The 17065-nt window shown below is 42.9% G+C and overlaps 1 protein-coding gene across 2 annotated transcripts; it reads right to left on the reverse strand.

Annotated features, from left to right (window-relative positions):
• Nucleotides 1-656: 656 nt before the first annotated feature.
• On the reverse strand, nt 657-4651 carry pdcl (phosducin-like). Of its 2 annotated transcripts, none has more exons than XM_020500680.2 (4): nt 4513-4651; nt 2249-2437; nt 1839-2020; nt 657-1672 (listed from the first exon to the last, which is right to left on the reverse strand). In XM_020500680.2, exons 2-4 carry the CDS (start codon nt 2421-2423, stop codon nt 1121-1123), a joined length of 909 nt encoding a protein of 302 aa, XP_020356269.1. In that variant the 5' UTR covers nt 2424-2437; nt 4513-4651; the 3' UTR covers nt 657-1120. The 2 variants fall into 2 exon arrangements, with proteins under 2 accessions (XP_020356269.1, XP_020356270.1); XM_020500681.2 differs by having other exon boundaries at nt 2249-2433; nt 4513-4648.
• Between the last annotated feature and the right edge of the window lie 12414 nt (nt 4652-17065).

Raw genomic sequence — 17065 nt, forward strand, 5'->3', positions numbered from 1 at the left:
GTGTGTGTGTGTGTGTGCGCACACGTAGGGGTTCTGGTTCTTTCGACCGAGCGTGTGTGTGCGAACGTAGGGGTTCTAGTCTGTCGACCGTGTGTGGACGTAGGGGTTCTAGTCTGTCGACCGTGTGTGTGTGAACGTAGGGGTTCTTGTCTGTCGACCGTGTGTGTGTGTGCGCACGTAGGGGTTCTAGTCTGTCGACCGTGTGTGTGTGTGTGTATGTAGGGGTTCTAGTCTGTCGACCGTGTGTGTGTGTGTGTGTGTACGTAGGGGTTGTAGTTTGTCGACCATGTGTGTGTGCATGTAGGGGTTCTAGTCTGTCGACCGTGTGTGTGTGTGTATGTAGGGGTTCTAGTTTGTCGACCGTGTGTGTGTAGGGGTTCTAGTCTGTCGACCGTGTGTGTGTGTGTGTGTACGTAGGGGTTCTAGTCTGTCGACCGTGTGTGTTCGTAGGGGTTCTAGTCTGTCGACCGTGTGTGTACGTAGGGGTTCTAGTCTGTCGACTGTGTGTGTACACATAGGGGTTCTAGTCTGTCGACTGTGTGTGTGTACATAGGGGTTCTAGTCTGTCGACTGTGTGTGCGCGCACGTATGGGTTCTAGTCTGTCGACTGTGTGTGTACACATAGGGGTTCTAGTCTGTCGACTGTGTGTGTACACATAGGGGTTCTAGTCTGTCGACTGTGTGTATGTGTACACGTAGGGGTTCTAGTCTGTCGACTGTGTGTGTGTACATTGGGGTTCTAGTCTGTCGACTGTGTGTGTGTGTGTGTACATAGGGGTTCTAGTCTGTCGACTGTGTGTGTGTACATAGGGGTTCTAGTCTGTCGACTGTGTGTGTGTACATTGGGGTTCTAGTCTGTCGACTGTGTGTGTACATTGGGGTTCTAGTCTGTCGACTGTGTGTGTACATTGAGGTTCTAGTCTATGTCGAGTGTGTGTACACAGAGGTTCTAGTCTATGTCGAGTGTGTGTACACAGAGGTTCTAGTCTATGTCGAGTGTGTGTACACAGAGGTTCTAGTCTATGTCGAGTGTGTGTACACAGAGGTTCTAGTCTATGTCGAGTGTGTGTACACATAGAGGTTTCTAGTCTATGTTTCTATATATGTGCAGGTCTGTTCTCTAGTCTATGTCAAGGTCAGAGTCATCGCTCTGTGTGATGGCACCATTGCGGATGGTCTTAGCGACAAGGACAGGTTTGTCCGGCAGCAGCCCGTACTCTTGCAGCAGCGCCTCCACATCCACAGCATAGAAGTCCTCTCCTAGCTGGTCTGTGATGCGCACAAAGTTCCCAATCAGGTCTCCTCCTTTGTACACCAGCAGGGCTGGCAAGGCGCTGCCCCTGAACTGGGCACTGGTGCCGATAACCGACCCACGCACGCTACAGAACTTGACCAGGGGGTATTCCTGTGCCAGGCACAGCAGGCTGCCCATCATTGCCTCGCAGGCAGGCACCTCGCCCTCGTAGATGTGGATCATAACCAGGCAGGCCTTGTCCTCCTTGTCCACAGCCTCCAGGAACTCCTCGCCACTGTTGAGCTCGTAGACCTGCTCGAAGCGCTTACCGCGCAATACCTTCCGGCGCATCTCCTCGATGCGCTGCTTCCTGTACTGCTGGAGGAAGTCCTCATCATCCTCGTCTTCCTGGAGCATGTTGTACTCCTGCATGGTCATCTGAGGGATGGGGAGGACACACTAAATAACAACTTTTCTGAAAAACTCAATTCCATTTTAGATCTTTTATTTGTGTGTTGGCGTCCTCAACTCAAATGTATGACATATCGGTATACGGAACCATTATGCTGCAAAGCGTTCAGTATCCCCTCTCCCCTTCACTCACCTTGTGTTGGATCTTGTCCTGCATCTCTTTCCGTTTAATGGCGTCGGCTTCGTCGTCCAGGTCGGAGCGGCAGGTCATGGACAGCTTCTTGATGAGTCTCTCCATCTCCTCCTTCTGCTCCTGCTTCTGCTCCACCTTCAGCTGTTTGTACTTCCTCCAGTCATTAATCACCCCCTTGGGCCCTGCACACGTACCATCATCATCACTTTGGTACCACTGTGTCAATGCAGCTGCCTACAACAACACTTCTTCATAGTCATGGTTGCTAGACGACTGGGGCATCTTCAACAAAATGTTCAAATTGAAAACATATTGTGTCGAACAGAGATGTTTCTCAATCTCGGTCATGCAAAATAGAGAAGTTTTCATAAATGTATGCACCGCAACAATGTAAACCCCAGGCGTGTTACCTGTGTTGATGGCACTACCGTCAGCGCTGTATTCTAGCTCAGGCTCCAGTACATCTGGGTTGCGGATGGTCTTGTGCTCCCCCTCGTCATCCTCCTTGTCACTTTCCTCATCCTCACTGCTGCTGTAGTAGTACTGCAGCTTCTCCCCCAGGATCTTGTCATCCAACGTTGTCATGACTTCACACCTAACTGGGGAAGAGTTCAGTTGTGAGATAAAGAGGGCTGGAGGCAGACAATCCCTGCAGAAAATAAATACTTGAATAGGCAAACTAATGTGGTAAGCATGATGGTGTAATGTTTCAGTGTGAGTGAACCGGGGGCAACTTTGTCAGGTCATTATTGACATTGTGCATGCTCACTAGTCATTATACACACAGTCATTCTGAAGAGTTGCATAGAATACCACTTAAAAATGTCCATTGTGAACATACTCACAGGCTACCTGGGCATTGTCATGATAGTGCACCTTGGGGAATGTTTTTGTGAGTGTGGGGACTGAACTGAAACGGGATAACTTCTCAAATAACAAATAGCCTAGCTTAACTAACTAGACTAATCAAATAGCCTATATTTTGGAGAAAAATGTAAGTATGACACCATAACAATGCATACACAAATTGTCAATTATGTTCTGACAAGCTAATCTATAAGGCTACATCATTTACAGGTAGAATAATAACTAGAAGGACGAGTTGCTTCCGGCAATGTAGCAATGCTCCAGCTTGGTCATGCCTAGATGGGATACCGTTTATCTCAAATTGACTTGAAGTTGCATTTTAGCTTACCCTAACCTACCTAAAAAAAAAGTCAGTTCTGACCAACTGTACAGCATCTAGTCAAACCCCATCTTAAAAGTCAGCCGGGACAGAGGACGGTGGGAAATGGGTGCTTTTTGCCCTAGCCTAGCTAAACATCAGCACAATTCCCGGCCGCATTTTAAGCCCACCCCACCCAAACGAGTTGTCCTTCTCCCACACAGTCCTTACCTTCCTAACAGTACTAAGCATGTGTTTGTAGGAGTTATAGTTATAAAACCGAAATGGACTTTGAAAGTAGTAACCAATATTTATGCCTCGTTTAGAGAATGCCACCAGAGGGCGTCAGAGTTTGAGGTTTTAAAACTTAGCCTAGCACACTAAGACTTTGCACTAAACACATTAGGGCATCACTTAAGCCTTTTGGCAGTAGAACATGGGGCAATGAGACCATTAGGTCTACCACCTGTATTCAGAAGACAGTAATCTGCTAGGTTAACAGAAATGTAATCTCTGTGGATTAGTTTTCAGAGCCCACACATGGAGCAATATTGTTGATCCGAGAGGTCTGACCTAAACCGCACTCAAGCTAACTGGCTACTTTTCGAGATAATTCCAGACACAAATGAGAGAACACCTCACTCAGAACATTAGCAGAGCTGGCTAGGTTGTTTTCATGTTATCTAGGGCGTTGATGTTGGTAACTGTGCTGCTGCAACAATTTAATGACGTTTTTTTGCCAACGTTTACTGACACCGGTCATATTCAACGGGTGTTGAGCGTTCCTTAATTCATCAGTTATTCTGCGCTCTGGTACACACAGATGAGAGTGCTCTGAAATCGGAGTAGATAGCCAGAGTGATTTTACGGGGACAGAAAAAGCACCGCATTGTAGGATGGCCCAGCTAAGGTAAATGGTAGCTACCGAACTACTACTGACTACTTGCGCGAACTGTGAAAAATAAAGATACCCTGGGGAATGACGATAACCAACAAACGTTAGCTGGTGTTCCCTATATGATGTACATGTATTTTCACCCTGGGTCTGTGATATCGGCTTTTTGCATGGATTTTCTACTGTAATTCAAAACCAAGCAGAGATTGCCAGCTAGGAATGACAAAAAGATAGCTAGAGAGCTAACGCTGAATAACTCGTTCAGTGCTAACGTTGCTTAGCTATAGCGCCCTTACTGTCATTCCTTACTGGCATTCATTGGACCTTAACCACCAAACGAAACGAGCTGTATTGCTAATCAAGCAAATACGGTAAACTAGTGGAAATTGGCAGTCCAATTAAAGCTGGATTTCCACCAACTAGCCTAGTACTAGTAGTCCTAGTAGTCTCCAACCTTTGTAGCTAGCTAGGTCAATTGAATTGATTGTTAGCTAGCTACAAGCTAGCGTGCTAACGCTCAGTGATTCTTGAATTTCTACGTCGACATATAATTGCAGTCAAATAGTTAATTTTATATGACGCTAGATTGAGAAATAATATTATAGCGACCTTACCTCGATTGTATCAACAACTGTTTCGAATCCTACTTCCCTAGCGCAGCGTTGACAAACAAAAAAACATTATCCGTTTTCTTCTTCAAATTTGTGTTGCCGAATCGCAACCAACATCAAGGTGCATACACCGCCACCTACTGTAATGGAGTGTAGGCCGGTAATTTCTCCTATCAAGCCCTTTTTCCGGTTCCTGCTTTGAAGAATGAATTCATTACATTTTGTGACAAAAAAGTACGGGGAAAAGGGAAGAACAATTGTCCTACCAGCTACCCCTACACCCATTAAAACCAGCTGCCACCACAATATCTATTTCCTGTGATTTATGTTTCATTTCTGCGGTACAGTTGATAACCATGGCAATGAACACTAAGAAACCAACCTTGGTGAAACACGTTATTTCGATCACTCGGCCCAGCGTCGTTCGGGTAAGGGTTTGGCTGGGGTAGTTAAAGGTTACATATTTTTTATATATATAAAAAAAACTAATTCCCTCCTAAACTAAAAGGAGAAATCAATATTTTTTCTGGTAGGCACAATCTACCTGGCACCTCTACAAGCAAGTCAAAACCGTTAAACCCTACCTGATTGCTTCAACCAAATGTAAGGCCTGGCCGAAACCGGAAATCAGAAATAGCTTCCTTTGTTAGTAAACCCATTAGCTGCTCCTCTCTGCCTGTCATTCGATCGCTCCCTGTGTACAGGCAGCTCCCTTTGCATAGACTCTATAGTTTTTTCCCTCATCAATCTACAAACAATACTCCATACTGACAAAGCAAAAACAGTTTTCTCAATTTTAGCAAATGTATTAAAAATAAAAATGTCACATTTACAGAAGTATTCAGACCCTTTACTCCGTACTTTATTGAAGCACCTTTGGCAGCGATTACAGCCTCAAATCTTCTTGGATGTGATGCTACAAGCTTGGCACACCTGTATTTGGGGAGTTTCTTACATTCTTCTCTGCAGATCCTCTCAAGCTCTGTCAGGTTAGATGGTGGATTGTTGCTGCAGAGCTATTTTCAGGTCTCTCCAGAGGTATTAGATCGGGTTCAAGTCCAGGCTCTGGCTGGGCCACTCAAGGATATTCAGAGACTTGTCCCCAAAGCCACTCCTGCATTGTCTTGGCTGTATGCTTAGGGTCATTGTGCTGTTGGAAGGTGAACCTTCGCCCCAGTCTGAGGTCCTGAGCACTCTGGAGCAGGTTTTCATCAAGGATCTCTCTGTACTTTGCTCCATTCATCTTTCCCTTGATCCTGACTAGTCTTCCAGTCCCTGCCGCTGAAAAACATCCCCACAGCATGATGCTGCCACCCCCATGCTTCACCGTATTTTTTATTTAACCTTTATTTAACTAGGCAAGTTAAGAACAAATTCTTATTTACAATGACAGCATACCATGGCCAAACCCTAACCTGGACGACTCTGGGCCAATTGAGCACCACCCTATGGGACTCCCAATCACGGCCGGTTATGATACAGCCTGGAATCGAACCAGGCTGTGGTGACGCCTCTAGCACTGAAATGCAGTGCCTTAGACCGCTGCGCCACTCTGGAGCCCCCGAGGGTGCCACGTTTCCCCCAGATGTGACGCTTGACATTCAGGCCAAAGAGGTCAATTTTGGTTTCATCAGACCAGAGAATCTTGTTTCTCATGGTCCGAGAGTCTTTTAGGTGGCCTTTGGTAAATTCCAAGCAGGCTGTCATGTGCCTTTTACTGAGGAGTGGCTTCCATCTGGCCAAAAAGGCCAGATTGGTGGTGTGCTGCAGAGATGGTTGTCCTTTTAGGAGGTTCTCCCATCTCCACAGAGGAACTCTGGAGCTCTGTCAGTGACCATCGGGTTCTTGGTCACCTCCCTGACCAAGGCCCTTCTTCCATTTAAGAATGATGGAGTCCACTGTGTTCTTGGGGACCTTCAATGCTGCAGAAAGGTTTAGGTACCCTACCCCAGATCTGTGCCTCGACACTATCCTGTCTCGGAGTTCTAGGGACAATTCATTCGACCTCATGGCTTGGTTTTTGCTCTGGCATGTACTGTCAACTGTGGGACCTTATATAGCAAGGTGTGTGCCATTCCAAATCATGTCCAATCAATTGAATTTACCACAGATGGACTCCAATGAAGTTCTAGAAACATCTCAAGGATGATCAATGGAAATTTAGAGTCTGAATACTTATGTAAATGAGGTATTTCTGTTTAATACATTTGCAAAAATGTCCAAAAATCTGTTTTCATTTTGTCATGGGGTATTTTGTGTCGATTGGTGAGGGGGGGGGGGGGGAATCATCAATTTTAGAATAAGGCTGTCACTTAACATAATGTGTAAAAGGTAAAGGGGTCTGAATACTTTCCCAATGCACTGTGTGTGTGATATATATATATATATATATATATATATATATATATATATATATATATATATATATATATATATATATATAAAAAGGCCTGATAACACATAACAATAACACATACTTTATAGTTACCTTCCAATTGAAGAGCTTGGCTGAGAGTCCCCAGATGGTGGCTCCTCACCTTCCTCTGGCCCCTTGATCTCATTCTCTTCATCCTCATCTTCTCTGTGTAGCTCAGCAGTAAGGGCATCTCCCTCTATGAAGGCCATGCCTTTGTAGTCCTCCTCATCCTGCAGGCCTTCTGCAGCAATGACCTGCTCATCTGCTGTCATTGTCCTGCCTTTCCAAATCATGTCCAATGAATTGAATTTACCACAGGAGGACTCCAATCAAGTTGTAGAAACATCTCAAGGATGATGAATGGAAACAGGGTGCACCTGCACCGAGTCTCATAGCAAAGGGTCTGAATACTTATGTAAATGAGGTATTTCAGTTCTTTATGTTTAATACATTTGCAAAAATGTCTAAAAACCTGTTTTCGTGGACAGGGACTGCATTATCAGCTGGCAATGGTTTCCTCTGTCTATTTCTAAAACCCAAACATAAGGACAAACAATGAAAATTAACATTTCAAATGTAAATCAGTGACAACCTCTCCAAAGAATAGCCTAAGATTGACAAGATGTATATTCAGAATACACTTCAGTATATAAAAAAGGGAATCAATGAAAGTGAAAAGTTATCAATTGTTATTATCCAAAGGTTTTCACCATAAAATTTGAGAAAGCATGTCATATAGTTGCCTGTCTGATAGCAATGAATAATATGATACTGTCTGCGTGTAAGTCACATCTGCTAGAAGAGGACAATATTTAGTTACCAAGCTGAGCACCAAAGTCATTATTTATAAACCATTATCACAAGGTTTAGGCTAAAACTTTACATTCATTCTTGCAATCAACAGCCAGAAGGCTTAATATTTTATAGGAATCATATCACAGATAAACAGACACCTATAATGAGATATAGCCATCTAGTCATCAAGGGATGATTTGCAATCGAGGAGAGCCATTTTGTGAGCTTGTGTGGCCTACCGCCTTACGGCTGAGCCATTGTTGCTCCTAAACGTTCCCATTTCACAAAAACAGCTGTCATGACTCTACTCGCTGAGGATCCTGGCATGACCAAACTCCTCTCACCCACAGAAGAGGAGAGGGGGGAGAGTGGAGTTGGGCCAGTTGACACCTCCCTCCTGCTCTTCAGTATCAACCAAAGGAATGCCTTTGTCCCCCAGAAGATGTTTGTATAACACCCAAAAAGTGAATATGGAATAATATTTATAAGATAGGAAGGGTCAGTGTAGTTACGATAGGAAGGGTCAGTGTAGTTATGATAGGAAGGGTCAGTGTAGTTATGATAGGAAGGGTCAGTGTAGTTATGATAGGAAGGGTCAGTGTAGTTATGATAGGAAGGGTCAGTGTAGTTATGATAGGAAGGGTCAGTGTAGTTATGATAGGAAGGGTCAGTGTAGTTATGATAGGAAGGGTCAGTGTAGTTATGATAGGAAGGGTCAGTGTAGTTATGATAGGAAGGGTCAGTGTAGTTATGATAGGAAGGGTCAGTGTAGTTATGATAGGAAGGGTCAGTGTAGTTATGATAGGAAGGGTCAGTGTAGTTATGATAGGAAGGGTCAGTGTAGTTATGATAGGAAGGGTCAGTGTAGTTATGATAGGAAGGGTCAGTGTAGTTATGATAGGAAGGGTCAGTGTAGTTATGATAGGAAGGGTCAGTGTAGTTACGATAGGAAGGGTCAGTGTAGTTATGATAGGAAGGGTCAGTGTAGTTATGATAGGAAGGGTCAGTGTAGTTATGATAGGAAGGGTCAGTGTAGTTATGATAGGAAGGGTCTAAAGAATAGTTATGTCATATTTTTTTTCATTTTGTGATGTTATAAATTAAAAACTGCATGAACCAAATACTGTAACTTAGGAAGGAAACCCCCTTCGGTTTTCAAGTTTCCATCCAATATGATGTTAATACAATGTTAATAACTTTTTTTTTGTTAAGATAGGAATGTGACTTTGGTTTTCGAATGAGATAATGGTTTTTCATGTCTTTGCACATTTACTCAGCCACACCCCGAATGAGGTCAGAAAAGTGTGTCAGTGTGATGGAACCGCCCTTTTCGACCAGAGTGCTTAAAAGGACTCGCTAAGAATTAACATGCAGACCAGCAGACGTGAAGTGTGTGCTAAACGTTTCAAATGTTTGAAACTCTGAGACCAGAAAGCGTGCAGCTGGCTACACGTTGAAATGGTTGGAAACCCTGAAACTCAACAGAAGAAGATAAAGACTAGACCTGAACATTGCCAGTCTGCAGCTGGGCATGTAAAAGTGGTCCTAGAACTTAACTAAAGACACGCAGGAGGAAGGCACACAATCCCCTCTGATACAACCGTTGGTGCATCTGAAGATCTGTTATATATGAACACTCCACTACAGGACCAAGACAACTACGAATAAGGATATTGTGACCTCTGGTGGACAACCAGAGCCTTACACCCACTCAGCCATTCCCCATAGAAGGATCGATTGGTTTCAACAGAGACAACGATGAAGAAAGACATCTACACGTAAATACATTAAATTTCTTACCCAAACTGGTGGCGGCTCGTGTGTAAGGTATTGCAAGGTAAACTCAGCAAAAAAAGAAACGTCCGATGGTGCTGTGACACACCGCCCCAGACCATGACGGACCCTCCACCTCCAAATCGATGCCGTTTGAGAGTACAGGCCTCGATGTAACGCTCATTCCTTCAACGATAAACGCAAATCCGACCATCACCCCCGGTGAGACAAAACCGTGACTCGTCAGTGAAGAGCACTTTTTGCGGACAGTCTGAGCACTGATGGAGGGATTGTGCGTTCCTGGTGTAACTCGGGTAGTTGTTGCCATCCTGTACCTGCTCCGCAGGTGTGATGTTCAGATGTACCGATCCTGTGCAGGTGTTGTTACATGTGGTATGCCACAGCGAGGATGATCAGTTGTCCGACCTGTCTCCCTCACAGTACAGACATTGCAATGTATTGCCCCGGCCACATCTGCAGTCCTCATGCCTCCTTGCAGCATGTCTACGGCAGATGAGCAGGGATCCTGGGCATCTTTTTTTTGTGTGTTTTTCAGAGTCAGTAGAAAGGCCTCTTTAGTGTCCTACGTTTTCATAACTGTGACCTTAATTGCCTGCTGTCTTTAAGCTGTTAGTGTCTTAATTATCAAATCAAATTTATTTATATAGCCCTTCGTACATCAGCTGATATCTCAAAGTGCTGTACAGAAACCCAGCCTAAAACCCCAAACAGCAAGCAATGCAGGTGTAGAAGCACGGTGGCTAGGAAAAACTCCCTAGAAATGTTACGGTTTTCTAGGTGTGAAGGATAGTCGGACCAAAATGTAGCGTGTAGATTGCGATCCATGTTTAATGAACAACGTGAAACACGAATAAACACAAAACACTACAAAACAAAGAACGTAACGAAAACCGAAACAGCCTATACTTGTGTAAATAAATAAATAAAGAGATAGGAACAACGACACTAAGGACAATCACCCACGACAAACTCAAAGAATATGGCTGCCTAAATATGGTTCCCAATCAGAGACAACGATAAACACCTGCCTCTGATTGAGAACCACTCCAGACAGCCATAGACTCTGCTAGATAACCCCACTAGCTACAATCCCAATACATACACACCAAAACCCCAAGACAAAACACACCACAATACAAAAACCCCATGCCACACCCTGGCCTGACCCAATACATGAAGAAAAACACAAAATACTTAGACCAGGGCGTGACAAGAAAGGCCAAAACCTAGGAAGAAACCTAGAGAGCAACCAGGCTATGAGGGGTGGCCAGTCCTCTTCTGGCTGTGCCGGGTGGAGATTATAACAGAACATGGCCAAGATGTTCAAATGTTCATAAATGATTAGCATGGTCAAATAATAGGTCTGGGACAGGTAGCACGTCCGGTGAACAGGTCAGTATTCCATAGCCGCAGGCAGAACAGTTGAAACTGGAGCAGCAGCACGGCCAGGTGGACTGGGGATAGCAAGGAGTCATCATGCCAGGTAGTCCTGAGGCATGGTCCTAGGGCTCAGGTCCTCCGAGAGAGAGAAAGAAAGAGAGAATTAGAGAGAGCATACTTCAATTCACACAGGACAAGTGTGCTCTGACATCGAAGTAGATAGCCAGAGTTCTAGATAGCCAGAGTGAATTTGCGAATGCAAGAGATATGTTAATAACTGGATAACAGTCGCTCAAGTTCTTGCTAACCAAATGACACCTGCATCTCTAGCTGTGTATAGCCACTGAAAAACTACATGAGGGGAAAAAGTCAGTCACTCACCCACTCCTCCAATGGCATGACATCCTCCTAGCAGCTAGCTAGCTAGCTATCTAGCTAACGTTAGCCTCCATTGTATTAGCTTGCTACATAAATAGATACGCTAGCCTATTAGCTACATTATAGCTGACTTGTGATCATTGCCCTTGCTAGTTTGATTGTATTGACATTCCCAGCGTTACTTACATTCGTCTGTTTTTGACCAGAATATTGATTATTGAAACTGAAAGTGCATCCCGCATGGAGGCAGCAAACAAAATATCGGGCAATCTGTGATTTACAATCTGATAGCAATATTTTTTGAACTACCAAGGAATGTATTGGTGAATTATGTTAATCATGCATTGAACTGCATCTATTCTGCCAACCTTAGTGTACGTCTTGGAACGTTCAGTCAAATAGAATCTATTTTTAAAATCTATTTTTTTAAACCTCTTATAAAGTTGGTTTTGTAGCATGAACTGAACATTTTACATTTTTTACTGATATTATGATTGTCTGTTTGTTTCATATCTGCAAAGTAGTTCAAACGCTGTCAGTTCCTCTTTAAACTTTAGGTCACTGGTTACTTTGTGTGCTAAACATGAAATATTTTTTGCAATGGGAAGTAATAGATGTACATTTATATTGGGAAATGCTTAATGGTTGTGTTTTTGTATTCTTATGATTGGAACCTACTGGCTTATTACAGTATGTCTGAGTTTATGGACTGCTTATCCTTTAACATCATGCTGTGCGTGACTGCTGTCTTTCCATCGACCCTATGCAGTGGTGTAGTGGTGCCTAGAGAAGGGTGTTATAGTCTAATTGTCACGCCCTGTGACTAGGGTGGGCATTCTAGTTTCTTTATTTCTATGTTTTCTATTTCTTTGTGTTTTCCCGGGTGTGGTTCTCAATCAGAGGCAGCTGTCTATCGTTGTCTCTGATTGAGAACCATTCTTAGGTAGCCCTTTTTTCCACCTGTCTTTGTGGGAACTTGACTTTGGTTATGGCACATAGCCTTTAGCGGCACAGTTTGTTTTGTAGTGTTTATTGTTTTGTTCGGCATCTTTTCTCAAATAAAAGAACACGTACGCTCACCACGCTGCACCTTGTTCCTCCTCCTTCAACAGCCGTTACACTATTTGGTCAAGTTCCAAACAGCCCACCCAGTGAAGGAAAGACACTGTGTGATCCTATTTCCTACATTTTTTAATGTGTTTTCCTAGGAGATTTTTCAGATTTTCACACTCAAAGAATGTGGTGGTCTAAGTCCCCAAAAATGCTTAAACAACATCAATCTGATTGGGTGGGCCTGTCAGGGCCTGGCTCCCCAGTGGGTGGTCCCATCCATGTATGTATACGGCACTGATGCAAACAGTTCATTATGTTAATTGCGCCTCACAAATAGCCTACTAACCAACACTTCAGACTAAACGTTTTCAATACCTGGTTTGCATACCAATTGTTGCCTTGGTTAGCATTTACTGGTAGACATAAGTTGATACAGTATGTCTTTCTTACCCTACCGGCTACCGATGTCATTCTTCTGTGAGCTGCTCCATGCCCAAACCAGTAGAGCGCTACACACTCTTGCTGCCTGCAGATGATAGCCTAGTTTCAGCTGACTATGTGTGCTGCATGCATGTGAATATAATTCACGGTCGTTGCAATCGTGTAGGCTACTGTGCATTATTTCTCTATTGTACTACATAATTGATAATTTATCTTTTAAATTTTTTATTTAACTTTTATTTAACTAGGCAAGTCAGTAGATAAGTCATATACCTCCACTTCACTACTTTGAAACGCACATATTAAGAAGTGAGTATATGCAATGCCCACTGAAAAAAGTGGGTTTACAGCATACACCTGCATATACCCTCCACTACACCACTGGCCCTTTGTGTTCTACTATGTGTTCTATTATGGTTGCTGTCCTTTCAGATTTTCCAACCTGTGACTCTCCTACAGTGCCTTGAGAAAGTATTCGGCCCCCTTGAACTTTGCGACCTTTTGCCACATTTCAGGCTTCAAACATAAAGATATAAAACTGTATTTTTTTGTGAAGAATCAACAACAAGTGGGACACAATCATGAAGTGGAACGACATTTATTGGATATTTCAAACTTTTTTATCAAATCAAAAACTGAAAAATTGGGCGTGCAAAATTATTCAGCCCCTTTACTTTCAGTGCAGCAAACTCTCTCCAGAAGTTCAGTGAGGATCTCTGAATGATCCAATATTGACCTAAATGACTAATGATGATAAATACAATCCACCTGTGTGTAATCAAGTCTCCGTATAAATGCACCTGCACTGTGATAGTCTCAGAGGTCCGTTAAAAGCGCAGAGAGCATCACATTTTCACAAGGCACTGTAGGTGTTCCTCTTGTCCAGGTGGGAGAGGGCAGTGTGTGAAACAGAGATTGTGTCATCTGTGGATCAGTTGGGGCAGTATGCGAATTGGAGTGGGTCCAGGGCATCTGGGATGATGGCGTTGATGTGAGCCATGACCAGCCTTTCAAAACGTTTCATGGCTACAGATATGAGTGTTACTATGAGACGATAGTCATTTAGACAGGTTACAATGGTGTTTTTGGGCACAGAGACCATGGTGGTCTTGTTTGAAATATGAAGGTATTACAGACTTTGTAAGGGAGAGCTTGAAAATGTCTTTGAAGATACTTGCCAACACATGCTCTGAGTACACGTCCTGGTAATCCGTCTGGTCCCGCGGCCTTGTGAATGTTAATCTGTTTAAAGGTTTTACTCACATCGGCAACGGAGAGTGAGATCACACAGTCGTTCAAAACAGCTGGTGCTCTTATGCTTGATTCAGTGTTGCTTGCCTCTGTAACGGATGTGAAACGGCTAGCTTAGTTAGTGGTCGTGCACGCTAAATAGCGTTTCAATCAGTGACGTCACTTGCTCTGAGACCTTGAAGTAGTGGTTCCCCTTGCTCTGCAAGGGCCGCGGCTTTTGTGGAGCGATGGGTAACGATGCTTCGTGGGTGACTGTTGTTGATGTGTGCAGAGGGTCCCTGGTTCATGCCCGGGTATGGGCGAGGGGACGGTCTAAAGTTATACTGTTACACCTCGAAGCAACCATAGAAGAAATTTAGCTTGTCTGGTAGGCTAATGTCACTGGGCAGCTCACGCCTGGCTCTCAGCAATAATATTTTTTCTGATAATTCATACAAAATACAACATTTCATGTTGTTGTGAATAAATTCATTAATGTTATTTCCAAATAAGACTGCTTTGGTGAACAAACACACATAGGGACCACAACTGCTTCCATCAATCTGAGATTTGAAATTCCCACAACAATGACACAATTCATATTTCAGAACACAATATCCACAAACTTTCCAAGTATTCATTTAATCACAGATATTTCTGTAGTGAGTGAAGAATTCCCGCCAGTTCCTTCTCATACTGCTTTAAGGAGTCCATTATTATAACACTCAATGTTATACTATTGCGAGCACGTACTTTGATTTTCATGTTGTGAGGGAAATGTTATTCTGTGAAGACACAGCCTTGAAAATGGTAATCTTGTCTTTCGTAAATAATCAATGGTTCCTGCCTGTGCTGGTCATCTGTCAGAATGCCCAGAATATGTTCTAAAAGTTCAGATAGGATACGGTGCCAGACACATGCAGGAACTAGATTTATATACAGTTGGAGTCGGAAGTTTACATACACTTAGGTTGGAGTCATTAAAACTAGTTTTTCAACCACTCCACAAATTTCTTGTTAACAAACTATAGTTTTAGCAAGTCGGTTACGACATCTACTTCGTGCATGACACAAGTCATTTTTCCAACAATTGTTTACAGACAGATTATTTCACTGTATCACAATTCGATATGATTACACTAGGCCTACAAGCCGAAGAACACCATCCCAACCGTGAAGCACAGGGGTGGCAGCATCATGTTGTGGGGGTGCTTTGCTGCAGGAGGGACTGGTGCACTTCACAAAATAGATGGCAACATGAGGATGGAAAATTATGTGGACATATTGAAGCAACATCTCAAGACAAAGTCAGGAAGTTGAAGCTTGGTCGCAAATGGGTCTTCCAAATGGACAATGACCCCAAGCATACTTCCAAAGTTGTGGCAAAATGGCTTAAGGACAACAATGTCAAGGTATTGGAGTGCCCAAAGCCCTGACCACAACCCTATAGAACATTTGTGGGCAGAACTGAAAAAGCGTGTGCGAGCAAGGAGGCCTACAAACCTGACTCCATTACACCAGCTCTATCAGGAGGAATGGGCCAAAATTCAACCAACTTATTGTGGGAAGCTTGTGGAAGGCTACCCGAAACTTTTGACCCAAGTTAAACAATTTAAAGGCAATGCTACCAAATACTAATTGAGTGTATGTAAACTTCTGACCCACTGGGAGTGTGATGAAAGAAATAAAAGCTGAAATAAATCCTTCTCTACTATTACTCTACTATTATTCTGACATTGCATTCTTAAAATAAAGTGGTGATCCTAACTGACCTAAGACAGGGAATTTTTACTTGAATTAAATGTCAGGAATTGTGAAAAACTGAGTTTAAATGTATTTGGCTAAGGTGTATGTAAACTTCCGACTTCAACTATATTCTGAGATCATGTGACACTTAGGTTGTGGACTTTATTTATGTGACTTCTGAAGGTAATTGGTTGCACCAGATCTTATTTAGGGGCTTCATAGCAAAGGGGTTGAAAACATATGAATGCACCACTTCTCAGTTTTTTATTTTTTATTTTTTGAAACAAGTAATTTTTGTCATTTCACTTGAACAATTTGGACTATTTTGTGTTATATGAAATCCAAATAAAAATGCATTTAAATTACAGGTTGTAATGCAACAAAATAGGAAAAAACGCCAAGGGGATGAATACTTTTGCAAGGCATTGTACATCGAAACTCAAAGCCAGTGGCATGTCATTAGTAAATATTGAAAAAGGAAGGAGCCTAGACAGTTGCCCTTGGGAATTCCTGATTCTTCTTGGATTATGTTGGAGAGGCTTTTGTTAAAGAACAGCCTCTGTGTTCTGTTAGACAGGTAACTCTTTATCCACAATATAACAGGGGGTGTAAAGCCATAACACATACGTTTTTCCATCAGCAGACTATGATTGATAATTTCAAAAGCCGCACTGAAGTCTAACAAAACAGCTCTTACAATCTTTTTCTCGTCAATTACTCTCAGCCAATCATCAGTCACTTGTTGAAAGTCCTTCCCAAAAGTGTGCTGAAAGTCTGTTAATTTGTTTATCGTAAAATAGGATAGTCAAACACAATTTTTCCAAAAAGTTTACTAAGGTTTGGTAACAGGCTGATTGATTGGCTATTTGAGCCAGTAAACGGGACTTTACTATTCTTAGGTAGCGGAATGACTTTCGCTTCCCTCCAGGCCAGAGGACACACACTTTCTAGTAGGCTTAGATTGTAGATATGGCAAATAGGAATGGCAATATCGTCCTCTATTATACTCAGTAATTTTCCATCCAATTGGCTTGTCATATTTTTTTCACGTCTTCAACACTCACTTTACGGAATTCAAAATGACAATGCTTGTCTTTCATAACCTGATCAGCTATACTTGGATGTGTAGTGTCAGTGTTTGTTGTTGGCATGTCATGCCTAAATTTGATAATCTTGCCAATGAAAAAAATCATTAAAATAGTGCTGTGTAGGGGCTTTGCTGGCATGCATGGTTGAGTTTTCTCCACCACGATTTATGAGGGCTGCAGTAGATATCTCACATAGGGTTTTATAAAGGGTTTTATAAATAAGCATCAACCAGTG

The sequence above is a fragment of the Oncorhynchus kisutch genome, linkage group LG23 (assembly GCF_002021735.2).
Source record: "Oncorhynchus kisutch isolate 150728-3 linkage group LG23, Okis_V2, whole genome shotgun sequence".
Classification (NCBI taxonomy): Eukaryota; Metazoa; Chordata; class Actinopteri; order Salmoniformes; family Salmonidae; genus Oncorhynchus; species Oncorhynchus kisutch.